We start from the raw sequence: 27,924 nt of genomic DNA on the forward strand, positions 1-27,924 counted from the left end.
AACCCCATTTCCGCCATTTTCAATGATTCAGTATCTGCTAATTTGGTATTTACTAGGTTTCCCAGGAACCAACCCTGATTGTATGTTCAGGGAAGGATGTTGTTGTTGGGGGTAGATGGGTAGGACTTTCAAGAGTGCAGCCCCCCTCCACATCTGCAGCTGAAATGGTACGGCCCAGGAAAAGCTTTACAACATGGCTGCTGATTCTATACGTTACTATAACATTTTGGGACAAATGACAAGTTTGCTAGTTAGGAAGAGAAAGTGTGCAGAATAGTGGTCTCCAGACTCTCAGCCTTGCTCTTGTAGTGGGCTCGAGTAGGTCAATGATAGAAAATAATACAGTAGATATATTTTGTATACCTTCCATGTTTATAACAGGAGAAACATATTTGCAAAATATTTTCAGCTGTAGGCTCTTCTCTCTCTCTCTCTCTCTCTCTCTCTCTCTCTCTCTCTCTCTCTCTCTCTCTCTCTCTCTTTCTTCTGGGTTGCCAGCAAAAGTGATCCAGCACAGCAGTCACTTTATCTAGCAGGAGAAGGAAGGGCCATGGTGGCAGGCTAGGGCAGGGATCAAGAGGAAGGTGGAGAACGCATAATTATAATGCCGCTGGTCTCAGCAGGCTGTAGTGTAGGGACCCCTGATGTAGAGTACCATTGTTTGCTTGGGATTGACTGTGAACAGTACAGCCTGGGCTTTCGAAAAGACAAAGCTAGACCAATTCATGGAGAAGTCTATCAATGGCAACTAGTCACAGTGTCTATATGCCATCTCCAGATATACAGAGGTGCTGCTTGCAATGTCAGGGTATGCCTTCCCTTTCTCCACGTGGGCTACTCAGAGGCACCTGGTAGGTACTGAATGCTGGACTAACTGGAACTTTGGCCTGATCTGGCAGGGCTCATCTTACATCCTTATGGAGAAGAGCTGCTTTGATGGAATCTGGAACCTCCTTGAGCAACAATCCCTCTGTGATCACATCCCAACAGAACGGAATGCTCATTGTCGGACTGCCTTGAAAGACAGCAATAGTGAAGAGCCCAGATACACACTCGACATGAATAGGGCCAGTGAGTGTATCCTTTCTTGGTTTGTTGTCTTTTTATCCTGTTCTCTTTCCAAAGTATTTAGGGAGCAAAGAGAGGTGATGTGTTGAGGAAGAGATGCAGAAGAAACTACTGAGCAGAGTGGGAGGCAAAACTGGGGAAAGCTCAGCTGGGTGCCAGGATTTCCGCCACTGGGTGTTCTTAGTGCAACCTTACATTCCTGGTCTGTTGTAACTCTGGGCTTAGCCTCATGTTCTTGCTTCTGTATTGACCAGAAGAGGACAGGATACATTGGGTGCTGCATGCACTGACCCTGGAGCCAAGCAGGCAGTACTCATAAGAGGCTCAAAGGTGGCACAATTCAGCCACAGTGTACTCACCCATTCATTTTGCCCTCTGTGGTTTCTCTGGCATCACTACACTTTCTTTTCTGGTCATAGTCTTATGTCCAAAGTACTTGTAACAGCAGACATGGGATTTCTACTTCAAGTGGCTTCCCCTTGTCATTGTAACCTCAGGCCCAGGATACAGGGAGAGCATGGAGAAGGAGAACTCGGTATGTGGACTCTTTTTGATGCCCCCATCAACTATGATGTCATTCATGAGGCCATCCTTTGCTCCAACAACCCGGGATAATCTGTGCTACTGAACATGTATGGAACCAACAGAATAAAATATTGTATAACTAATACACCCTTCCTTCTTTATAAGTACTTTGCTGTACACATTTTTGCTTCTCCATATGGCACATATTAAGAAGACTACCCCTTGTAGTAGAAGACTTGTGCATATCAAGATTTTCAATATAAGGTCCCAGAATGGTGTGGAGCCTCTCATGGAGGCACGGTCTACCTCTCATTTTACCCAGTGGACACACCTTCCCTCTGCTTTGAGCTCCGGAAACACAGAAGGGAATGAATTTGCCTCATGTGCCCAGAAAGGAGTTCCAAGAGGTCATATCAAGTTTTGGATTACTTCCCCTGGCAGGTCAGAGGTCCAGGTATGCTCCTGCAGGCTTTAGGGGAAGAGCCTTTCAGGACCCTCAATGGAGTACGGCTCTGCAAGAAGCACCCTCCTTTGTGTGAGATGCACTGCCTGATGTTTTCAAGACATGTACATTATACACTCCTTTTTACAGGGTACAGGGAGGCCTTGTACACTGCTCTGCACCAGAGGGTCCTCTGAGCCCAGCGGAGGCCACGTACGTCTGTCCGCAGCCTCTGCCGGGCTCAGACTTCACCTTATAGGTAAAAAAAAATGACATCCGTTTTCCCCATTAAACCGGAGGTGACTTTTTTTTAACCTGTAAGGCTTAGTCTGAGCCTGGCAGAGGCCATGAAGGAACAGGTGAAACATAATAGAGTTGCTCATTGGGGTGAACACAGAATGGAATGGAATGGAACATGGAATGGTTTTGAAACAGAATTTTCTCCATTGGAGTCATTGTAATGATTGTACCAGACTTTCACTATAAGGGCTGTTTTCTAGATCAGATTAAGTACATATCAAGTGGGAAAGATATAGATTATCTAGTGTTTTACATTTGTCATTGTTTCAGTCATTCAGGTGTGTGTGTGTTTCTGATCTCTGGAGAACATAGTTGTGACATCACTGTTTCTCATGTGTGCTTCTTCCCCCCCCCCCGTCCATGCTCCCCAGGTGCTCCCTGATGAAAGGCATCGATTAATGCCATCCACTATCACCCTCCCCCCCCAATATTTTAGTGCAATTTTAGTGCAAAAGTGCAATATGGGAGGTCTATGTTACCCTGAAGGTCCAAGGTTGCTGGAAGCTCTCCTAGACACATGTTCCAATATGTGGCTGAACTGTGGGTCATAGCATCAGTCACAAATTTAATTGGAGGTCTGCATGTGTCATGCCTGGAAAGAAAGCATATGTGTGCAGAAGTGTATATACTGTATGATGAAGAAGGTGAAAAAAAACAATTAATAATGTTACATCAATTCCAAACCTCCATTTTCAGCTTGGTAACCACATTCATGCTTTTCCCCTTCTTTGTAGAGCGGATTGCCAGCAAACATTTGACGGTTCTGCTACAAGACGAAATATTTGCAGACTTCTTCAACACATTCCTGAATCTTCCTGTGAGTGTCTCTCTTATGCCTTCACCAGCAATCCTGCAATCTCTCTCTCCCTCTCTCCCCGTGTATCGGTCAACTCCTCAATTTCTGTCACATTACAAGAGTCCAGGGTGGGGCTCTGCAGTTCAGGAACTGGCATGATTCTCAGTGATGGGGGTTACTGGGGTAGAAGGACTTTTAAGCCTCCCTTGCAATGGGTGTGCTCAAGTGTACTTCTTCATTGCTGCCTTGACCTATGTACGGTTGTTTTACTGCTTCCCAGCAGAACCTAGAACTGGGCTTAAATACCATCAGTCCTAACCAAGCCTTTTCTCCTGCTCTCTGTGCAGGTGTTTGGCCAGACACCCATTTTCATGTTCAGTGCTCGCCAATGGTATCTTTGGCCAGAGTTACCATGCAACCAGGTACGTTCCAGGATTTTCCTTTATCTGCTCAAAGTCCCAGGAATGTGGTGCAGTTGAAATGTGATCTGTATATTCGCTTGCAGTGGGAACACTTGATTAACACCCCAATCCCAAATAAATCTCCATGTGGTGATGCAGCCGGCTGCACTGTATCCTGCAGGGGAGTTTTGGCTGCTGGAGGTCTCCTCAGGCAAAGGGGACATTTGTCCCCTTGCCCCTGGATAAGCCCCAGTAGCTGCAGTGGGACAGCTTGGACCTGCACCAGCTATATCACTGGCACATATCTATGTTTATCCATTCAGGTGGATCAGGCCTGAGAAGGGGATTTGGATATAGTATGCAATAGCACTGCCAATCCTGCCTGTCTCTCAAACCTGATCCATCCTCCCCTGCCCCCATCACTGTCCCATTCAATTCCCTCCCTGTCCTCTCACACTTTTGGACCGGATTTCCCTGCTCTGGAGGGCCTCCTGATGACCACTGGTGCCAGTAGGAAAGCCTCTGGCCTTCCCACTGGTGCGGCTGGACCTCGCACTGTCACAAAACGCTTTATGGCGCTTTTGCAATAGCAGCACTGATAGAACATGCGTTCTGCTGGCAGAGGCCTTGTTGGGATTGGGCCATAAGTGTTGCTGAAGGCACCTTAAAGCAATCTGTCTCCACTTCAACAAACAGTCCACCAAATAGGTAATGTAAAGAAGGCCAGCTCAACACAAGCCAAGCCAAAGTGAAGATGACTGTTCAGAGAGATGCTTTTGCTCATGACCACCTCGGCACTTGATAGCACTTGAAGGCAGGCTGAGTTTTGCAATGTGAACTATAATTTGCAACTGTATTACCAGAACATATCAGCATCCAAAGGAACCCCTTCCCATTTATGCAACTGCAAAAGGGGTGCTGTTTGGAATCTCTCATTCTCATCCAGAATTCATTATCCTGTCATTTTTAGTTGATGTGTCTGGAAAAACAGTGATGGGTTTGGTAACTGCATCTAGCCTATCATTTCTATGAACCAAGACAGCTGCTGATTCTGAAGCCCAGGTTGACATCTCACACAAGCTCACCTGGTATATGCACAAACTGTCATGAGCCTTGTGTACTGCTGAATAAGCCATATTTCTATTGGGCTGTGATGAGAGCAAAATCTGGGCCTATCTGAAAAAGCCATTGCACAACCATCTTGCTCTGTGCATGCTGAATCACAACTAATGAGTACTATAATTGTGTGAATCAGCTTTCAGTTGCCTCTCTCAGAGGAGTACAAGCACAGCCCATGTGTCAAAATGAAGGATCTGTCCAGTGTTCAGGTATCAAAGAGTGCCAGAATGGGAAAAGGCATTATTCGATTGGAATTATTTCCTTTTTTGGAAACAACTATCTAGGTTAGTCTTTGCTCTTGTATTTGGGTAGTGTGTACAGAATAAGTGGTGTCATAGTATAGAATACAGAGTGAATCCCTCTTGCTGGTGGTGTCACTGAAGAAAGCCACTGTGTCTCTCATCTCCTGTTTCTTCTCTTTTTGAGAAAAGGGGAAAAAAAGATAAACCAGGAAGGTCTCCTAAGGCTTTGAATTCCAGGATAGCAAAGATTTACAACTGTGCCACCTAGCTCTGCCATTGATCAGACACAAATTGTTTCTCATTGCCCATTTGGGGACAAACAGGTATCCAAGTACAAAGGCTTGTTGAACTGGATGGAAAAGCATCGGCTGCCCTACTTCTGCAAAACCAACTTGTGCCTTCACTATCTTCTCTCCAAGGAGCTCATTAGTTTCATCCAGTCTCCAGAGGCAGGTGAGGATTGAGAGAAAATGTTAAAAGAAAAACTCTTCTTCAACAATGTTGCATGTATATGCATATATATGCAAATACATATAGGCTTTTGATAGGGTCTTGGTTAGATCTTAAATAGATACCAGACAAAATAAGAGAGGAAGGGAGGGAGGAGAGGAAGAACCAAAATAGCAAATGAAAAATGGAGAACCAAACAATGGCAATATTGATGATAAACCGAATATGCCACACTGCTGTACCACACTTCTGATAACCTTTTGCCATCTACTTGAGGCTGTTAGCCCAGGGTGAGTGACTAATGTATCACCAATGACAGGGCTTTTCAAACTGGGGTGTCGTGACACCTCAGCCAGAGAACCCTGGCAACTTTCCCTTTAAGGAGCGTAGGCAGGGGCGGGGGGGGGGAGGCAGCAACGCGATCCCCAGGATCGCATTGCTAAGGGGGCTGGGACTGGGATAAGTGCTGCAGGGACTGGGATACACTCACCAGTCCCTGCAGCAGCCTGTCGGGGGTGTGGGGAGCCTTGCACAAGTGTCTGCAGGGCTCCCCGCAGCTTAAAAAGTGAAAGTGCCGTGATCACGCTCCACTTCGTTTTGCAGAAGGTTGTGCAGGGCTCCCTGCACCCCAGGAAGGCTGCTGCAGGGACTGGCGAGTGCATTCCAGTCCCTGCAGCCCCCTTAGCAGCCCTCCTGGGGATGGCGTCGCTGCCTCCCCCCCGCCCCCGCAAGAACTTACTGCAGTTCAAACTCTCCCTGAGAGTCTGAAAACCACTGACCAATGGGATCTAATGAAATGAGATGTCGGATAGCTAGACTTATTTCTTGAGCTTTCAGAATATGCATCAGAGGTAGGAGAAAACAACATTCCTCCGACTGAAGAGAAGGGACAGGGAGTGGCAAAAAAAGAGTTTGCAGTTTGAATTAACAGAAACAGGGTGGAGGGGCAGATTGAGCCTGTGTTTCTGGCTGGAGTTAGCTTTAACTGGAGATGCAATCTTGCAGGAACTACACAGATTGCTTTCTGGGTTTTTACTAAAAGGCTGTTTGCTTCTAATATGCCCTGTGTGTGTATTTGCTAGAAAATTAGCATTACAAAGAGCCCAACCCCGTGGTCCGTGGCACGCCTCCGTAAGGCACATTTGCAGGGCTCACTGCCGGGCTCCCGCTGGTGCTAGCCCAGTGCCAGCCGGTGCTGGGCTAGCGCCAGGTGGTAGCCCAGGTTCCGCGGCTCGGCGGTCTCCTGGACCGCCGGGCTGCAGAATGGGAGGCAGGGGCATGGACAGGGGCAGGGAGGAGGTGTGTCGGGGGAGGGTGGGAGGCGTGTCGGGGGGAAGGAGAGAGGCAAATCCGCAGAGCTGTGCTCCGCAGGATTCAGGGCGCTCATGCAGGGCCTTGCGCCCTACTCGAGCGCCTTTAGTGCTGACCTTTTGGCAGGCAGCTCAGGATTGGGGTGAAAGACTCCATGGCCCAGTGGTGATGTAAGAACAAACCACGGTCCTTGTCCTCATACCAGATTCTGATCAGGGTTTGATCAAATGATGGGAAGGAACAGAAGAGGAGGAGGGCTGGTCTCACGGCTCACTCTCATAACAACAAAACATGGTTATGACTCTAATCTCTGATTGACTGATGGATTTTCTTTCATTTTTATGGTACCTTCCATTGTTAGTCCCAAGACAGTTAATAAGAATACAGTGGGCCCTCCTTATCTGCGGGCTCAGTATCAGATTTGACAATGCAGATCCTGAGTCCACGCTGGAGGGATGTGACCAGAAGTGCCTTCTAGTCATTTCTGGGTGGTTTTCCGAAATGCGGGGAGGTTGCATACAACCTCCCCATGTCTCAGACAGCCTCCCAGAGGCTTCTGAAAGGCATGCCCCTCCCCCCCCCCCGTGAATTTCACTATGTGTGGAATTCGGTATCTGTGGGGGGAGGGGGGTGTCCTGGAATGGTTCCCCATGGATACTGAGGGTCCAATGTATAACAATGTAATTGTATGCCTAATAAAGGTTTGTTGAGTTGAGTATAACGGTGTAAATGCAATTTAGAATAAAAACAAAATCAACCATTTAAAAAGTATTCAGAGGCTGACAGAAATTCAACATCCCAGCAGCAGACATTGGATCTCCTCAGCTTCACAGCTCTAAAGCTTGGCAAAACAGTTGTGTCTTGAGTCCCATTCGTTATGTACACAGGGTTAGCTGTGGCATGCAGGTACACATCTGAAGTAGGGAGAATGTGGAGTGGCAGCAGAAGGTCCAGCAGAACACACATTTGGTGATTCCTGGGAAGGAATGTTGGGGTCGGGAGTGGAGAAGCATAGTATTGGGAGCCTGTCTGGACCAAAAGTCAAAGATTGTTTATTGTATTAGCTAATAGCCATCACAATAAGATAAAACATGTAAATCCAAAAATACATCAGATACAAACAGTGATAAAATGATAAAATGAGGTCAAAATCAAGCACAAAAGGCACATACACCCATCATATTAAGGAATCTCCTTTACAATCTACCGCTATTTCCACCAGGTAGTTGGCACGAATAGTGCTGGCAGCTTTGGCAAACAGCGCCACACTATAGGTGACCGATGGGTCACAATCAGAAAGTAACCAGTACAATTTCGTAAGTGTGTTCTCCCCTTGAAGGGTAGCCAAAATAGGCTCCAAAAATCTTACCCTAGGATTTTGATAAAGCTGACAGTGAAGCAGGTAATGTACAATATCTTCAATCTGTCCTGCTCTGCAAATACAAAGCCTCAAATGCCTGGGAATGGACATCCTGCCTGGACCATAACTTATCTCATTACAGTGCTGAAATGGAGCAAAGGAGCAGCCAGGCAGTCAAATCATCAGTTGTATGTCAGTTCTGCATTCTTCTTCTGTATAGGTGTGGCTGAGTGGGTACATCTTTGTCTACTACTTTTGTTGAAAGGCTGAGTACAAATATTCTCAATAATACAGCAATATAATTCTTGGCAAAAATGCTAGCAGGGTCTGTTGAAAGCAGGAATTTGCTTCAGTGTCGACTGGCTAGGATGCAGATATATGTCACTGTTTCCTCAAGTGACTTGGCCTTCACTTCTGCTTGACAGCGGAGATGCTGAGATGGAGAAAGGCTGATCAGTGGCTTCTTGAGAAGTGCATTGCGGGCAGCAGGGGCATGTGGCGTTTTCGTGCCTTCATGCAAGGAATGGCAGGTAAGAAGACAGGAAGTACAGCTCCCAGAAATGGGCAAAGAGCTGCACAGGGTTGAACTCCTCTCCTTGACCTCTGAGATGAAAACTCCACAAGCAGGACATGTGCTTTGACTGAAGAAGGTCCCAGGGTGGTCCTTGACATCCCCAGTTAAAAAGTCTCAAGTAACAAGTCTAGGAAAGAGTTCTTCCTGCAATCCTGGAGTGCTGGAACCAATCGGTAAACCTGGGGTGTCAAATTTGTTTCATGCAGTGTGTCGAATAGCATTCATGGTGCCTGCTGAGGGCTGGAAGTGACATCATTAAGCAGGAAGTGATGTCATGCAGATGATGGTCAGAAATAAGCACTTTGTTCTCACATAGAAACTCATTAGCTGCAAATGACAGAAGAGAAAAGCTGCAAATCTTGATCATATTCTCAAGATATGAGAGAGCCCAGTTATCACACCAGGAGATCCCAATTATCACACGGGCCACCCTTTCAGCAGTGCTACTTCTGCTGAGGTAGCTTCATAGCTCAACAGCTGAGAGGTGATCTGCAAAGACATGCCTAGGCAGAAGCAGCGCTGCTGAAAGGGTGGCTCTGGGACAGCCCAATTATAACAGGGGCTGGATAAAGAGCTTCTGGGGGCCACATTCAGTCTGCTGGCACAGGAGACCCACATTCCTAGGGTAGACAATGTTAAGCTAGCTGGACCAGGGGTCTGAGTCAAAACAAGGCAGCTTCTTATAGTTTCATTTATCTTTACCCCCTGACATCTGCCTGGCTCCTTCTGTTAGTAGATTAAATGCCTAATTAAAAGTTCACTTTTGCACTGATCTTTCTCAGATGTGAAGACAGATGTAATATAAAAAGAGGCCTCAGCAGATTTTCAGTTCCAGTTATAACAAAGTGCATTTCTTGTACGATTGGGCTGACTCTTATTTACACATAAAGTGGAAATCTTTGGGGAACATATCTTATGCCAGATAATAGGTGGAGAATAGATGTGGCATTGCCTAAATCAGCGATTTTCAATCTTTTTCATCACGTGGCACACTGACAAGATGCTAAAATTGTCATCAGTCTTTTGACAATTGACAAAGCACACCATGCTGCTGGTGGGGGATAATATCCTCCCAATGGCCCTACTAATAAATGCCCTCCCACAAACTCCCACGGTACACCTGAGGACCATTCGCAGCACACCAGTGTGCCACAGCACAGTGGTTGAAAATTGCTGGTCTAAATACTGAACAGCTCTGACCTTATGTTGCTTCCTCAGGGGAAGAGCTGATTAAGTTCTGGCTAGCTGTGGAAAGGATACTTGGAATTGACGAAACAGATGAAGCCCAGCAAGATCTTTATATATCCCTGATCCAGGTATTGATGGCCACTCACCTTCAGGAGGGCTCCACAGTTGTTACTCTGTGTAACACAACCACTGGTAAGATGCACAAGTTCAGAGATACTGAGGTTAGATCAACAATCTCCTAATTGTGTGCCAGGATTGGGCAGCTTATGTGCTACAAGAAAATCAGTGAAATAAAGACTCTGATGAACCCAAAGTACCTGTTTATGCAGAGAAGGCTACCTGGTACCTCTTTCTATTAATTCACTGCAGAACCACTGGCTTCAGAAGAGGCTGTTCATTACACCTCTGCATGATAGGTGGCGCTGGGCCTTTCTGCTTCCAGAAAAACCGTAAAAAGATACTTGCTGGATCAAACCATCTAGTCCTGCTGTGTGTTTTCCAGAGTGGCCAACCAGATGCTTCCTGAAGCTCCCAAAGCAGGGCATGGTCGCAACAGCCCTCTCCCACTGTTACCCCCAGCATACTGCTCTTGAATATGGAGGTTCCATTTAGTCGTCCTGGCTCATGGTTGTTGCTAGACCAATCTTCCATGTGTATCTGAAACATCCCAGTGTAATACTTAGTGAGATTAATTTAAACTGTGGTTCACAGCCCAGTTAAGAAGGAGCACTTGGATTTAAGCATTAATTTTCTTAAAGCAAGTCTCATTCTCAAATCAACATTTTATGCCAATTGCTTCTCTTCCCAGGTTTGGAAATTTAAAACACTTGTAGGTGAATTTGCATCATTGCATCTAATTGCCTTTATATGCCAAATTTCAGATCTGGTATACATTATAGTTCTCTTCTAACTCAGTGCAGATTAAACTGAGTTGCATGTACGTGGAATCCTTCCCCCCCTTCCCAAGCAAATATTGTCTGTAGGCTGGTTAGTAGGGGGGAAGACTGAATCCGTCTCTTCTTCCTGTTCAGCTGATTATCAGGATTATAGCTTTTTAGAAAAAGTTCAGAGAGTTCCATTTTCAGGCTTTGGAAGTACTGCAAAATCTTGCAAGATCTATTTAATCTGTAGTGATCAACCGAAGGGATACAGGAAAAAGTGTATGTGTATATCACAGGCAGCAACCGCTCTTTCATATTGTCTTCCACTACCTGAAAAATGTGCTGTCTGTTTGCAGCTGAGGTCAGCAAAATCCTCAAAGCCAACAAAATATTAAAGCCTAGCTTGGTGAGCAGCAAGACCCCACTGTTAACTTCTCAAAATGAGTGAATGAAAGTCTCTTTTTCTCAAATTCTTCTGTCTCTTTCTAGAATCACTTTTGCAAATATCTGGCTGGCATCCCCCGCAGGTCCGCACTCGGAGGGAGATCCTGAGCGAGATGCAGAAAGTAGCCCTGTTCAAACTTGAGAGTTACTGGCTCCCCAACTTTTACATTCACTGCAAGCTAAGCATGGAGAATGATCCCAAATGCTTCCATCTGCTGGAGGAGTATGAGGAACGGTTATGGAGGGCAGGCTTCCCGAGGCCGATGTCACCACCACTACAAATGAGCATCAGGAAAAGCAGCCCTGCAGCCCTGTCCTATTGCAGCTTGAAAAGCAAGAAGGAGGTCTGGGATCACATAACGGGCAACATTTGCCTTCAGAAAAGAGGGAAGCGCAAAAAGAAAACCAAGTTACCTGACAGTGGCCCAGCAGACAAGAAGCAGCAGCACAAAGATGATGAGTCTGGACACCAGAAGAAGATAAAGTCACCTAACAGCAGCCCAGCAGGCAAGAAGCAGCAGCACAAAGATGGTGGGTTCAGACATCAGAAGAAGAAAAAGTCACCTAACAGCAGTCCAGCAGACAAGAAGCAGCAGTTCTCTGAAAAACAGACCTCAAGACTAAGTTCTGGTGAGACAGAAGAGAGCAGCGATATAGATGAGGCAACCATTTCAAATGAGTCACCGAGCTTCAAAAGCAGCCCAAGTGACTTCCAGGAATCTCCTTCATCAAACAACTACCCTGAGATGAGCATCGTTACGAAGCTGCGGTCTTCCACCCCCATGGTTGCATTTCCTTCCATGCTTGCTCTCAGGACGATGGTCGCCTCCCCTTTGTCCTTGGCATTCCTTCCTTGGGTGCTCATAGCTGAGAAGTGTGCAGGGCGTCCGTTCCGGGAGTTTTTGCTGCGCCGCAGTTGTTCAGTGGAGGTGCATCTCCTTGACCTGTGGCATGACCTTGAGGACTTTCTGAGCATGATGATGTGCTCCCTTGGTGAAGGGAACATCCTCCTGCGCCATGTGATGGGTGAAAGGATCTGTGAGCTCTACCTGGTTCAGAGCAGCAATTGGCACCTCCCATTGAAACTAACAACACTCAAGAGTTTGCAGAATCTCTTGCCTTCAGGGCATGTCATACCCTGGGTACTAAAGGCACAGAAGGAAATCTGTCAGGTGAAGATTAACATCATGACACATACTTGAAATGTCAACCAGTATTGTGGGGGGAAATGCATGAATTGCAGTCAGGATCTAGTAAAGCCAGCTGTGGCTGCTTCTCTGACTGTTTGTACTGCCTGGGGGGGGAGGATTCTAAGTATCCAGTGTCTGTGGCCCTTTCTAACCTCTTTGTGAGAATGCCTGTGGCACTCCCAAACCCAGCAAGTGGAAGTGGGAGAATGTCTCCTTAGCTTCTCCTCTCCCTGGATTCAAAGGGGATCGGTGGAGTTGGCACCCATTTTTCAAAGCTGTTGTGGCTGGCTGGCCATCACATCACCGGGCTGCACCCTAGACTCCTTCACTGGTGTGAATGTTGGAAGAGTTAGAGTCTTGGGTACTGTTGCCACCGAGCACAGTGAACAGAAATACAAATTCAGGGTGGAAGGGCAGAAATAGGAGCAAAAACGAAACTGAAGAAAGAAAAAGGAAAGAGCATCCACTTCAGCCTCTGTTCTTGCTCTCCTTTCAGATACTCAGCTTTCTCTACGAGGAATTCCTTCAGCAGGATGACAAAATGTTCCTGTTTTATGTGGTAAGGTGGAGCCACAGAGCCAATGAGGGGCTCATTATGTGTCCCCAAGCTTGTCAGAGCTTGACAAAGGGCCATGTCAGATGTGCTCAGAGAAGGCTGCTCTCAGCTGGCCAATTGTATAGCTTGGGGTTGGACATAGGGAAAGAAAGAGAGAAGATCTCCATGATACAGAGGGCCTTCTTGATTTAGGGTGTGGTGTTGGGTCAGGGTGGCCAGATGTCCTCTTTTTCCAGGACATGTCCTCTTTTTTAGCCTTGTGTGCTGGAAAAGAACTTAAACTCCTTTTCCCTGTGAGCAGCCTCTGCAGGCAGTGCATAGCATTCTTGTAATTAATAAATTATATGTAATAAATTATTTGTAATATAGTTTTAAGTCTAATTATAAGTAATAATAGTGTTTAAATTGACCACATGCAATCAATATACAAATGTTTTCAGCTTTTATTTTGACATGTCCTACATTTTCCTTGGATGCCCTACATTTTTCCTTGCCTTGTTCTCTTTTATGGTTATGTCATCTTGTCACCCTGTGTTGCATGTTCCCCCATAAGGTGGCAGCTGGGCATCACCTATGTTCCCTGCCAGGGAAAGTGAAAATGTGTGTCATTCTGCTCCAGCAGCAGGAGCAAAGACAGTCAGCTGTACTTTCTTATTCTAGGGTCAGTGTGAGATTACAGGTACAGCTCAAGGGGTCTGCCTCTGACAGCATGTTGTGTGAGGGTGTTTGATACCCAGCAATTGGCAATCTGGGCAAGAGGCACATTCAGTACTATAAGGCTACAGTAAAGAAGGCTACAACCTAGGGGAGCCGGAACCATCACCTGCCCTCTCCTGGGCCTGGGGTGATCCTGTGACACAGGAGATCCAGTTGCATTTACATAGGAAGGGAATTAACTCTCACAAAGTGCAAACAGAAAAAAGAGGTTGTGTGTGGGCCAGAACTCCAGGTGTCCCTGGTATCAAGCCATTTTGATTCAGCCTGGATACTCAGTGGGTTGAGCACCCATGCACATACACACTATTTATACTGCCTGTTATTTCAGGGGGGGAAGGAGAAAAAGCCCAATGAAGAGGAGCCTTATGAAAAGGGAGAACACCTCCGTCTGATCAGGAGAATAACTGCATCCCTGCATCTGAGCCAAGCCTTAGCTGGAATGAGAGACTTTGATCTGCTCTCTGGAGAACACTGGGAATTACTGGGCACTCAGGACCTGAAAGCAGGGGGGTCTGTTTATATGGAACTGGAGCCTGTTGTGCACAAGATCGGTAAGGATTTCTTGAGGGTTCAGTCATGAACAATGTTTAATTTTCTTGCTTAAGAGTCCAGTTTAAGTTCTCATAGAGATGGTCACTTTGGGCAAATCTACAAACTCAGAGCAATTTTACCTGTCTGACTGTCAGGGAATCAGAGTTTGGTTAGACTTCTCTATTGAAGAAGTTGTGAAATTGTTCCATTTCACAGAACATCAACTGCCCCACTGAAAGAAAGGCAATCAATTCAAAAAGTAAAACTACAGTTGCTGTTCTGGGCACCCCTCTTGAATCATTACCTCAAGTTGACCTTTGGCACCACATTGTTGCTGGTGGTGCCATTACATTAGACTTCCTCTGGCCTCAGTTCCCTCTGTGTGATCTCTAGGTGTTAACTCTCTGCCTTTTCATGGGCATGGGCATGGACATGTGTGCGTGCAGACCTATCTCAATTGCTTTTAACAAAATCCCTGTGGCCTGATGGCAGTGCAGGACCAGTGAGCCCTCAACACATGCCTGATGTGACATGCACAAAGTACATGCACATGATGCTCGGTCACACAGAGACACCTAAACATTCCCAGGCAGACTTCTTCTTGCGCTCTTCTTGCACCACAGGGCCTAAGTGCTAGGTGTTCTCCTTGTGCTTAGTCTCTGCTCTCTTTTCAATAGACTACACCAACAAGACATTTGAGGAGCTGACCGAACTGAAACCCAAGATGGCTATAGAACTTCTCAGTGAGAACTTCAGAGAATACTGCCGGACATGTCCCTCAGGCGATGGGTTCTTGTGGATTTAGAAGCAGAGTAGTGTGTGATTCACAAGTGAGCAGAGAGAATAAGAGAGGTCAGTTAAGATGGAGGCTCAAGCAGTGAAAATTCTGCTGTGGTGGCAGCTCCATGGCTTTTAAATGTCAAGCTACACCATGGAAACATGACCAAGAGAGAAGAAATGTTTTCTTGCAGGCAACCTTAAATGGAATTGGTCCTTGCTAATGCACAAGGTCATGCAAAATTGTTGTCATGGTGCAGCGGTTTTCAAACTCTCAGGGAGAGTTTGAACCGCAGTAAGTTCTTGCGGGGGCGGGGGGGGAAGCAGCTAATGGGACTGCAGGGACTGGGATATACTCACCAGTCCCTGCAGCAGCCTGTCAGGGGTGCGGGGAGCCCTCTGTGAGTGTCTGCAGGGCTCCCCACAGCTTAAAAAGTGAAAGTGGAGCAATCATGCTTTACTTCTGCAAAACTAGAAGTGGAGCGCGATCACTGCGCTTTCACTTTTTAAGCTGTGGAGAGCCCTACAGACACTCATGCAGGACTCCTCGCATCCCCAACAGGCTACTGCAGGGACTGGTGAGTTCATCCCAGTCCCTGCAGCCCCCTTGGCAATGCAATAGTTGGGGATTGCGTCACTGCCTCCCCCCTGTCCCCCTTAAGGGGAAAGTGGCCAGGGCTCTCTGGCTGGGGTGTCGTGACACCCCAGACTGAAAAGCCCTGTCATAGTGGGTTGAAAATGTAAGCTTAACCTCAGACCCTCTGAATTTCCAATCAGGGAGAGTCATCCTTGAGGATGGACTCTAAGAGCTATTTCCGGCTTACACTAACTCAGAAATACTGCTTCATTCTCTTTACAGGGGTGTTCACTCGGCCAGCTGCTATAAGAAGGAGCTTCCACTGGACCAGATCAAGTTTCTCCTTCATGAGGAAGGGACCCGGCTTGAGAAAGCCCCTAGTAAAGCCCAGGTATTACAGCATCATGTCACAGAGAGATCTCTTGCTGCTTATGTACTTCCTCCTTCTAACACTGCAATTGTCCATCTTATGATATCCAAACCACCTTCTGGTCTATTCATAGGCTGGGGGCAATAGATTTTTCAAAATTAAAGGGGGGTCACAACAGAGGCATTGTTGCCTATAGCCTGTATATACATCCTCGGGGTTTAAAGCTGTTGTAAAAAAGCAAAAAAACTGCTAAACCAAGGATGACAATGGAACACATGACTAGTGCATAAGCCATAGGACACAATGCCTCTCTTTTGCCCAATTTCAGTTTTCTGGAAAAAAACTCTTATCTTTGTCTCCAGCCATATGGTATCTTGAATACCTTCCCTGCTGCATCAAAGAAGGCAGTTCTTTAGGCTTAGAATAAGTCCAGCAAATGTTGTTTCATTCTTTTATTCTGTAGGAGCTTGCTAAGTTAGCATGCTACAATACTTGTGTTTTGCATCACTTGGAAATGTCTGGCCCAAAGTAGTGGCAGACACGTTATAGGCAATTTGAAGGCAGGGAGATGTCAAAATAGATAGGCACACCTAAAATAAGCTGAGAAGGAAATTTGGGTGCTATCTCTGTCTCATAGAAACTGGAGCTTTTCTTCAGACACTGCCTGGGCAGGAGTCTCCATTTGTATCCTTCCCCACTTCCAAAGAGCTCAGGACAAAGATATTGGTATTATAAATCCCAGTTCATCCTGTCAGGTTTGTTTGGTGGAAAGGCAGAGAACAGCCCAAGCTCACCTGGTGAACTTTATAGCTGAAAGAGGGACTTGAACCATTTCTCCTGCTAGGTATCTCACACTCCATCAACTACACCACACAGACTTTCATGAGGTCTAGAAACCAGATTCAAAATGAAAGTGGAGATTTTCAGGGATCGAAACACTGCAGAATTCAGCAGTTCTGCAGATGGTCTGCTCTTTGAAAGAATCATTTTGGGCTCATAGTATTAAACTGTGATGATAGGGAAAGCTTCATTCTGTTTATTTGTCCCAATTTCCTGTTCTCATTTGCAACCTGTGACATAAGTTCCTGTGTCTAAAAATATGGACCTTGCACAGAAAAATGGATGCGCTCAGCTATCTGGTCTCTGCTTGCCTTTTTTTTTTATAGAGTATTATCAGACGTGCTGCAGAGCCCCATCCAGATGGACTACTTCAGGCAGTTCCTCAAGATGAACAATGCTGAAACTCTGCTCTTGTTCTGGTTAGCTGTGGAGGAGTTAAAAAATGACAGCAACCTCAGGACACAGCGTATTCGGATCAATGACTGTGTCAGAACTTACTTCTACAACGTTATCCCACCTGGTAGGCAGGCCAGATTCCCATTCCATTTTACTCTGGTCCATAAACACTAGCAGGTCAATCTTAGACCACAAGTATACCCTTAGGTTGCCAAGTGTGGCAGCTTGTTCCCTTTCCTACCAACCACAAGCATTTCTACTTGTTTTCTACCGATCATATTCAACTAGGATATTGAGCTGCAAGCAGAGGAAGAAGGGGCAGCATTGCTCTTCCAGGTCTCAGCTTGGCTGCACCCTCAAGGTAGTTCATTAGTTCCTCCTGATATGGTCTGCTTATCAATACTTCTTGGACAGACCTGGGTCCTTGCCTGGAAAGTAGTCGGACACTATTCTTATTTGAATGGTTTCCATCAAGGTATTTCTGCCCAACAACCTGCCTGTTCCACCTCTCCCTTCTTAATTGCTTCTCTCCCTCTTAGGACACAATCCTAACCAACTTTCCAGCACTGACATAGCTGTGCCAATGTGGTGTGCACTGCATCCTGCAGTGGGGAGGCAGTCAAGGGGGGCCTCATCAAGGTAAGGGCATGTTTGTTACCTTACCTTGGGGCTGCATTGTGGCTAGGTCATTACTGGAAAGTTGGTTAGGATCATACCCTCAGTCAGTCAGCTTCCTTATCTATCAGCCTGCCTGCCTGCTGCATTATCAACCCCTCATTCCTTCTGGACTGCATTCTTAGTGCATAGCCTGATTTAGAACTGATCCAGTCTCAGGGTCAGCTGAAGCTATTGGGCTGCCTGATGCATCCCAGCAGTGCCATTCTCCATGCCACTGTATCCCCCAACCATGTACCCCTTACCTTGCTCCTTCCCCTGCATGAGCCTTTTAAACAAAGCAGGAAATGCAGAACATGCTGGTGCCACTTCCAGTATCCTCTGCATTTCCTGCTTTGTTTAAAGGGCCTGTGTATAGGAAAGAGGGAGCTGGCAGAGATAAGACGGTTGCTTTTCCTTTGCTCCTTTCTGCATGCTGATGATTTAAAGGAGCAAGAGGAGAAGGCAGGGGGCTAAATTGCTGTACTCTGAGGCTCAGAAAAAGGCAGCCTTGCCCCCTTACTTTCTTCCTCTGTGCAGGCTTTGTAAACAAAGGAGGAGATGTGGAGAATGTTGAGAGCAGCCCCAGATGCTATTCATTTCCTGTTTTGTTTAAAGGGCCCATGCAAAGGAAGGACCAAAGGGACAATTTTGTCAGTGGTGGACTACTAGAGGGAGATAGTGGGCATTTGTTTGCTGTCTCTGTGGATTGGCTCCTGTGCAGTTTCTAATTCCAGATTCCATTCCAGAACATGCATTTCAATTCCTTTGTACTTGATGACCAAACTAGTTGCATCACTAACAGCACCTTCTGGCTTCTGCCATCCTGGTCCTTGCTGTCATCTTTCCTGCTCTGCATGTGCCTGGAATTTTGGCCCTTGATTTCCAGTCAGCTGTGCCCTTCAACCTGAGCTGAACAGGAATGGGCTCAGTTTTCCAAATATTTTCATGTTGTTCAAAATGCACCCCTCCCCATTTGAAAGGGTGTGAGAATATATCCAGTGGCTGGAAAGAGATATCCGTTGCCTTGGCAACCAGGCTGATGCTCTCTGTTTTGCTGTGCTCTGCTATAGCAAGGGAAATTTCCAAAATACTGCAGTGCAACAAAATCAGGAGCATCAGCTCTGACATGTATTTGAATGCCTGACAATGTATTCACTTGGCTCCTCCAAGTACGTATACATGCTTGAATCAATGAATGTTCCAGTGCACATTCTAGGGTGGCTATGAGGGAAATGTTTGGTCTCACTGACATCGCTATGTAACCAATTTTGATTGGCTAAGTGGTACCTTGACATTGTGTTTTAGATGTGGTCCTTGACTGATTAGGGTCATGTAGGGAAGTCGAAAGAAAGCCAAACAAACCTGAAAAAGTAATGGTAAGATAGCAGCTAACAGCACTATCTGTTTTGAACAGTACAAAACTGTACTGTTTTGAACTGTACTTTTTGAACAGTACAAAAAGATTTTTTGAAAGACAGGTTTTTTTTTTTTGGAACCTGTTGGCCCCCCAGAATAATCTTTTAACTCCAAAATTGTTCATAGGCAAAAAGTCAATGTAGCACTCCAGTCTTTGCTTAGTCAGTATGCAAATTACCATTTTATTATTTATGTGCACCTGATGTGTGGTAAAAGTTTACTTATCATTGGCAGGATAGTTCATTTGCAGGATTTGTGTTCATTCAAAGTTACCAAGTTCAGTGATTAGATACAGGAAAATGGATACAGTTTTTCTTTCCCATCAGAGAAACTGCTGCAGTGTGAAGACCCTATCATGCAAGAGATTAAGAAGGCAAAGTTGGTCACTGTTCCCATGTTGGTGACAGCCCAAAACTGTATCATGAAGATCTTGGAGGAGCGATGGTGAGTAGAAAAAGAAGGCTAAACAGGAACTGCTCTTTGTAGACTGCAGGCCCAATCTTGTGTGCCCCACTTGTGTGCCAGCAGGCTGTTACAAACACTCTGTAAACCATGTTATGCCAGTACGCCAGTAGTAGTGCTGATGGGAAGGCCTGCCCCATCCCATCGGCACTAGCACAGGGAGCAGCACGTGCCACACTCATTAAGTTGCATGCCAGGCAGTGAGAGAGGGAAAGGGAGGGCAAGGAGGGGGTGTAATGGGGCAGAAGGAGGGCAGCAACGGGGGTGGGAGGGCGGGATCAATGACAGTGGCACACGCCATATCGTAACCTCCTTCCTGGACCCAGCTCACCAACATGGGGCCACATGGACTTGCCCCAGTTATTTGGCAGGCATGGGTCTGAGTTGCCCCATTGCAGCTGTTGGGGCTTCCCTGGGGCAAGGAGGAGAATGTCTTCCTACTTCACTGAGACCTCCAACATGCAAAACTCTTCCAAGGGATGCAGCAGAAGTCATGCTGGCCCAACATAGGGAGTTGATTAGGCCATGTGATGTGTCACAAATTCAGCTTTTCTATATGCCAATAAAGGTATTATTGATTAATTCAGCGTTTCCTCATGCAGATTTTTTTATTGCTTGAGTGCAGAATTTTAACTTGTGTGTGCAGTGCACACAGCCCTGGATAGGACTGATTACAGATTAGTTGAGAAATAACCTGGTTGCCTTAGCTAACAAATGCAGTTGCAATAATGTGGGGCATCTGTTCCTGGAAAGCCAAGTGCTGTCTGAAACAGTCCTATAGGACAGTGTCCCTCAAACTGTGGGTCAGGACCCACTAGATGGGTCATGAGCTAATTTCAGGTGGGTCCCCATTCATTTCAATATTTTATTTTTAATGTATTAGACTTGATGCTCCCATGGTATGTGACTGCATTTGGGGAAAAGTTACACACCTGTACTTTTAACAGGCTACTATGTATATTCTTTTAACAACGATAGTCATTGGATCTTACTCCTGGGTAAGTGTGGGTAAGACTGCAGCCTAAGATTGTTAAAAATTTTCCTACTTGATGATGTAACTTCCCATCATGACATCACTTCCAGTGGGTCCCGACAGATTCTCATTCTAAAAAGTGGGTCCCAGTGCTAAATGTGTAAGAACCATTGTGTAGGAGAGATCATTGACTATAAGACAGGAAACTGGTGCTGATTGACCAGAAATATAGTGCTCTCATTGGCTGCAGTAACTGTCAGTCAACCCAGACCAAAGATTGAGGTGATGAAGCAGTGTAGTGGAAGCAGCATTATCTGTGATAATCAGCCTATTTATACACAAACTTTTTATACACGGATTTGACTCAACACAAATGGCCCCTGCAAATGAGAAGGAATGTGCTGATACCTGGAGAAGGGGAAAAATGCACCCCTTTAAAATCAGTTTAAAAAACTGAACAGTCCTTTAACAATAGCCCCCTTAATGAGGGAGAGAGAGGGCAGCTGGCTGACAATCCATCAAGCCTTCTCTCCCCAGTTGACCCCTCCCTTCCCCCTGGGCACTTGAAAGAAAGTTGATCACTTTGCATTGGTGAAGGGAGGGGAATAATTAATCTCAACCTGCAGTTTGTTTTTTGCCATCCATGTGAGTGGTTGGATCAGAACCCATGCGAATAATTAGTCTCAACCTGTATTCCTTTTTTGTTGCTCTCTGGCAGGTTTAAAAAGTTCCAAGGATTATATCCTGAGAGTGATGTTTCCATTTTGTCATCTAGCAGAAGGTCCAGGAGGGGTTCTGTGATACACAAGATGGTGAGTGAAGGCTATGTTGTGGAGGTTTGAGTTTGTTTGTCTGTCATATGGTTATACTGTATTGGATATAGTTGTGTTCTGCTAGCTCAGTTGGCCTGAGATTTACCTATAAACTAGCACAGCATTTCTCAAACTGTGGGCCAGGACCCACTTTGTGGGTCAGGGCCCAGAGAGCCTCCAATGAAAACACAGGTGACGGAAAGATCAAATAACTAATTGTCTCAAGACCTGAGGCTATTCAATCAGATAGCTGCCAATTGCCTTGAAAGGAGCTCAGCTCCTGCAGTTTTCAAGCTTGTGTAAATATAGGGAGATAAGTGTTTGAACATCTTTTTCCTGGTGTGTTTTTCCAAGTCTCTCAATGACAGACAGTGGGAGCAGGTGAAGGCTGGTCACATAACTAAGCCCCACAAGCTTGAGGCTATTTGTTAGGGCTGCCTCATTACAAGAAATTGATCAAGGTTTTTTGCAAATAAATAAATAAACCAATACTTGTAAATAAATAAATATTATTTCTTTCTAAATAACTTTTTTTTAGTTTTGTAAAGCTAAGTGGATCCTGATAGAGTGTCATTTTAAAAAATGGGTCCTGGTACGAAAAAGTTTGAGAACCACTGAACTAGCACGTGCGTGACTGGTTCAAGTTACTGGAAGTTTATTTTCAGCAATCAGCAAAAATTTGGGCTATGCTGATGGAAACAGGTTGCTAAAGAGATTATCATGTGACTTCCAGCACTCTTGTGCTGATTAAGATGAGGGAGTTCCTGTCTAAGAAATGGAGGCATTTCCTGGGAAGTTACTGAACTTTTTATTGTTGATTGGATTGATCTGGAATCTAGATGGTGACAGCTGCAGAGCCATCTGTTTCAAGTTGGATCTGCTCCAATCACAAAGAGAAAGAAGATGGAGGAATCTGATTTTGTAGATCAGGCATGTAGTTCAGGAGCTAAACCCTCCCATTTCACATGTGGCTGACCTCTCTCTCCCCCCTCCCATTCACATTTTATTTGCTCCTTCCTTTTAGCTTTAATCATGGAATGAAGTTACTTCTACACACTAAACAAGGCTGCAAATTCTGGCCTGGAGATTGGGGGGGGGGGGGATGCTGTGGCAGTTTGGTAACACCTGTATAATTTCATAATGTAGATTTGCTGTCTGAACAACAAAATCTAATCTCCTATAACACCAGGATGTTCTAGGTTTAAATCATACTCCATGTCCTGCCAAGCTCCTGTTCTGAGCTTTGCCTAAAGAACTTATGCCCACTTTAAACTAATTCGTTCCCCAGCTTGACCACAGCAAGATCTAGCAGACTGCAAAAACTATCACTGTACTCCAGCACCAGCACTATCCTCCAGTCTATCAGTCATGGTGCCAGTTTGTTGTTTGTTTGCCAATCCATGAATTAGTGTGTCAGAAAGTCAGTTAGCCAGAGAGTCAGTCCAGTAGGTAGAGCTGTGAGTCAACAAGCCAGTAGGTCAGTTTAGCCAAAAAGTCAGTCCATTTTGCCAGTGTGTGAGTGAGTCTGTCTCCCCCCCCCCCCAAATCAGGTGCTTCTTATATCCCTAGAGACCTCATTGCCTCTAGTGGCTGCAGCTGTGCAGCACATTCTCTGCTGAAAGCCCAGGCCTTTACCCTGTATTCTCCAGAGCAAAGTATATTCCCCACTGCTGACACCACATCCTAGCTCAGGGGTGCTCAAACTTTCAACTTTAGGGATCCTGGACCTTTAAAATTGTGTAGGAGAGATAATTTCAGCAGGTGCAGCTTGTCATCCGTGGGATGACAAGTTGCACCTTCTGAAATTCTCTCTTCTATACACTTGTTAAAGGTCCAGCATCCCTAAAGTTGAAAGTTTGAGCACCCCTGTCCTAGCTCCTCGCCATATCTTCTGCAATTCCAATACACTCTGTCAGCCCCTTCTCAACAATCTCTGTATGGTTTCCTCTCCAGAACTCATAGTGTCACAGAACATTCAAACATGTGATAAAGCACACAGTAAAGTCTTCCCCAGGACTCTACCACCCCACAGACTGCAGGTGGGGGGTGGTGGTTCCCTATTCAGATGTAATTCCATGTACAACACCAGTTACATATGGAAAGTGAACATGTCAGGCAGAATGCCAGACTGAAACTGTTCTCCTTTTCACACTAGCTTTCAATGTGCAAGAAGTTTTGTTTTAAATTGAAGGACATTCTGACATGCAGTTTCCCCATTCTGCATGTCCGAATGCATTCCCAGTTTCTCTTTCTCATGTAGCTACACTGTGCTGCGCACAGGCTGACAATTTTCTTTTCTCCAGAAAAGGTGCTGGCATGTACTTGGTGGATTCATCAGAAGTGTCTGCAGGTTCCGAAAAGCAATGAGTTACGTGTCGCAGCGCAGACCCTTTGAAGATTTCCTCCAGCGGGAACTGAAAAACGACAAGGAAAGTGCGTCCCGAGTCTTTGTTGCCTCCCACAAGAAATCCATTCTTGGCATGGCTGGAATGGCTGGACCGCCAGACAGCCATGGCTGGAATCCTGATCCTAATGTATAGTCCCCTCAACCCACCCCACAAATAGTGACTATTTGCCCTTCCCTCCTAGGGTGACTAGCACTAGTTGGAGAGATCTGGATAGGGACTGCAATGGGGCAAAGGGTTAAAGTCTCTCAAACCACAAATCCCAACTTGGATCAGGTTTCCCTTTGGCTTAAAAAATCCAAGCCTGCCAGGGCCAGTGACCCGCTTGTTGCTATGTGTAGTTTGGCCCTCTGTGTATTTCCTGCTGGTGCTTGTTTGAGACATGGGAAGATGGCCATTTGATGCAGATTCAATGGTGTTCATAAACAATACTCACAACGTATATTGATTCCTTGCCCCCCCCCCAATACTTTCAGCCTTGAAAGGAAAGAAATAGCATACAAAAACCTTGACAGCCATATGTGATTTGATGAAGCACAACCTTTAAGCTTTGATTTTTAGAGTTCCACAGTTTCAATATGCCTGCTCATATACCTGAATATTATTTCCCTGCTAGTGGACTTTACTCCTCCACTTTCCTTAGCAACTCAAAGGTCTCCTGATGTCTAAAAAGGCTCCACCCATTTCCCTTTGCTTAACTGCATGAAATGAAAATAATTGAGTGGCCTCCCCCTACTTCCCCTTGCCTCCGTTTTCATCTCCCTCGTTGGTTTCTTCCCATGTGTGGCTAGTAATGCAATAGAGCAGCCATTTTCAACCACTTTGGCGTGACACACCAGTGTGCCACGAGTGGTCCACAGGTGTGCCACAGAAATTTGGGGGAAAGTCATTTATTAATAGGGCCAATGGGAGATGTGAGCCCCCCACTGGCAGCATGGTGAGCCTTGTCAGTTGTCAGAAACCTGGTGGTGTGCCTTGACCATTTTAGTGCCTTGTCAGTGTGCCGTGAGATGAAAAACGTTGAAAATCACTGCCATAGAGACCCGTTCTCTCATTCTGTGTGAAGTGCCCTATACAATGATTAATAAATAATTATTTATTATTAAAATAATTATAAAAATAAATAATTATTATTACAGTGCCCTGTAAATAATTAATTATAGGAATAAATAGTGTAGAGGCTGATTTTGGTTTTTATGTTAGTGTATGATTTGGGGTGCACTGGGGCTGATGTGCTCTGCAAAGCTGCTGTCCAGATTAGCCTCTTTGGCCTCAGTGACACTCTGGCTATGCTCCTAAGCATCGGAGCACCTGACTTATGCCAAACACATGAATTGCATCTGGTATTACCTCTGGTAAATATCAGCTGTTTGCAGAGGGTGATCTGATTGGAGCCTCCCCTTTTGCCTCTTTAGATATGCCACCCCACAGCTCACCTCTGCCACGCATGGTTAACGCCCCTGGCATGCGTTATGGTCCTGATGACCTTGAAGTGGTGCAAGTGAGGCGCAAGATATTTTCCAACCGAATCATCTTGATCAACTTCCTGGTCAACGATCTCTATTTTTACCTTGAGGTGGAGAAGTGAGTGAGACTGTGTTGGTTCCCCTACTGTGCACTGTTTTGTGCTCTTCTTTTAATGGTGAAGTCCATTTCAGCTTCTATTTTGTATGGGAACAGGAATTCAAAGCCTTACACCATCACATCTACTTTTCCCCTTGCATTGTGAGATGAGTGGCCTGTATCTTATGTGGTAAACAGCACCATGTATGGCACTCTTCTCAAAATGCCAGGAGGTTCTGTTCATAATAACATAGCATTGAACTGACTGCATCCACCAGTCATGTGTTCAAGCCTTCCAGATAATTGTCTGGGACACTTGGCTTCTGCCTGGTTTCCCACCAGTCCACGTAACCAACAGTGGGACTCGTGCTATGCTTGCATAGCTGTTTTCAGCATGGGAAAGTTCCTGGGGAAGCAGTACCCATTTTTCCTAGGCGCCGGGATGCATCCAAAGAAAGTCAGTTGTGACTAAGCACCACTGAAATTGACGAGATGTGGCTATCGTAGGTCCTAAGAATTTCTAAGGGACTTAGATACAGGTGACTTCTTTTGTGCTCCCTGAAGCACTTGGTGGGCCACCAACCTGGACAGGATGCTGGACTAGATAGGCCTTTGGCCTGATCCAGCAGGCTCTTCTTATGTTCTTATTGATACAACCATGTCCAGAAAAAGTTGCAAAGTTCCAGGAAACACACTGCAGTTGTATGTTGCAGCTTCTAATCTGAGCCCAATTTTGATGTCCGGTTTATAGTTACTGTGATGAAACACAATGTGCTTTCATTCATCCCCATGTCTGTCTGTCTTTCTGTTTTCTACCTGGTGCCTTTTCGTATCTGCTGCAGGTTTTTTCACTTGGCTGATTCAGTGGTCGTGCTGGCCTCCCTTGGGTTGTACACAGAAAAAGACATTGCCTTTCTGAGGTCTAAAGTGGCCATGATCAACAAACTCTTCCTGAATTCAGATATCCCACCTAAACTTAAGGTAAAAGAATTGGAACACAGATTTCCAAAACAATGGGACCACATGTCCTCCATAGGATTTCCAAGTGAAGATATTGGGGCTTATGCTTGGGAGAGAGGAGCAGGTGAGGGAAAATAGAGGAGAGGGGAGCAGAGCTTCATAACTTCCCCTGCAACAGGAGCAGTGATGTCATCAGCAAGAACACTCAGGTGCTGCCTTTGACTTCTTTCAAAGGGACTTAGATGACAAGACGTGGCTGGCCTAGCAGGAGGAAAACAGCAACATTTATCAAGAGGTGTAGGCCTTAGTCTGCCCTGTTCCTGTACCACATTGTGTCTGGCTGCAAACTGAGGGCGTATACTGGCCCATGGTCTGACTTTTTCTTTGAAGGTAACTCTGTCCTTGAATGGCTGCATGAACTGGACATTGACATTTGATCTCCAGGAGATATAAATGGTGGAAGTAAATAGAACTTCTTATTCCAGCTGGACCTTGGGATCTATGGGGATCTGTTTTTGGACCCCCTGCAGATACCAAAACCCACGGATAACGAAATCCATGGGTCGGCCCTCCCTGTACCTACTGGACGTGACTGGAAGAGTCTTCTGGTCGCATCTGGAAGGTCTTCTAAGGCACAGGGAAGCCCTGCACAGTCTCTCTGGGCCTCAGAGGGCCTCTGGAAGGCCTCTGAAAGGTACTTCTGGTTTCCAGCCAAGCTTTTCATTACAAGAATTTGCATGTCACCTGAATAGCTCAAGGCTCAAATTGGGTAGAGCAAATTTGCAGTTAGTTACTTGCCTGTTTACCTGTTGAGATGTTTCTCCAGAGTGACCAGGCACATCTCCATTCTTTACTTCTAAACATTTTTTTTACTTCTAAACTACCTGCTATGCTTACCGGCTAAGATTAAGCGGGATACAAAGAGTGAAGACAGATGTAACATTTTAAGAGCAGATGAGGTGGTTTGAAAGAACTGGCACTGCTCTTAGAACCTGCATACATTTTTCTGTCTTGTGGCAAGTGCTGAAAAAAACGTTTGGGGGCTTTGTGGGAAGAGAAAAATATGCTGTAGTTGATTCTTTTTGGCCTGCACCCATGATCTGCACCCATGATACTACCTTGCCCCCAATCCCCAAGAGTAGTTTTGCAACTGATTTTGAAATATGAATTTTTTTAAGGTTAAGAATGAATGCAGGTGTGCCCAGAGCAGACAGCTCACCTGGCAGACAAAAGAAAAAGCAAAGTTTAATCTATGAGTTTTACCCTTATTAGAAATATTGCAAAGTATGAGTCACAGCAAGGATGAAGACTTCAATGACTGCTCTTGTGTTCTGTGTCTGCCTTCTCCAGAAACAGTTTCTCATGCAGGCCTCCCTTAGCTGGAAGGCAGAATCTCAAAGCGAAAATATCTTTTCATTTGTTTGTTCTTTTTTAATGGTGTATTGTTATACTTGCCATCAGTTTTATGACGTGGCCTCTCTCCTGTGGTCAGGTGAACCTCACAGACGTACAGAACAATCAAATCCGGCTTTTAATTGCTGACGGTGTACTGAACAGGACTCTTTATCATGGTGCTATAATCTCTATCTTCCCCATTTTATTATACTTCTGGAAAAAGTAA

The 27,924-nt window shown here is 45.6% G+C and overlaps 1 protein-coding gene across 1 annotated transcript; it reads left to right on the forward strand.

The window, feature by feature from the left end:
* The first annotated feature begins 1,030 nt into the window (after window positions 1-1,030).
* Window positions 1,031-27,924, forward strand: RGSL1 (regulator of G protein signaling like 1). The gene is made up of 19 exons (XM_066626112.1): window positions 1,031-1,071; window positions 3,070-3,152; window positions 3,479-3,553; window positions 5,217-5,346; window positions 8,440-8,544; window positions 9,807-9,968; window positions 11,147-11,510; window positions 11,643-12,273; window positions 12,788-12,850; window positions 13,893-14,115; window positions 14,773-14,878; window positions 15,730-15,840; window positions 16,986-17,179; window positions 19,455-19,572; window positions 21,282-21,375; window positions 23,679-23,808; window positions 25,196-25,364; window positions 26,186-26,324; window positions 27,796-27,924. Exons 1-19 carry the CDS (start codon window positions 1,059-1,061, stop codon window positions 27,922-27,924), a joined length of 3,039 nt encoding a protein of 1,012 aa, XP_066482209.1. The 5' UTR covers window positions 1,031-1,058.

This window comes from Tiliqua scincoides, chromosome 4, assembly GCF_035046505.1.
Source record: "Tiliqua scincoides isolate rTilSci1 chromosome 4, rTilSci1.hap2, whole genome shotgun sequence".
In the NCBI taxonomy this organism is placed as follows: domain Eukaryota; kingdom Metazoa; phylum Chordata; class Lepidosauria; order Squamata; family Scincidae; genus Tiliqua; species Tiliqua scincoides.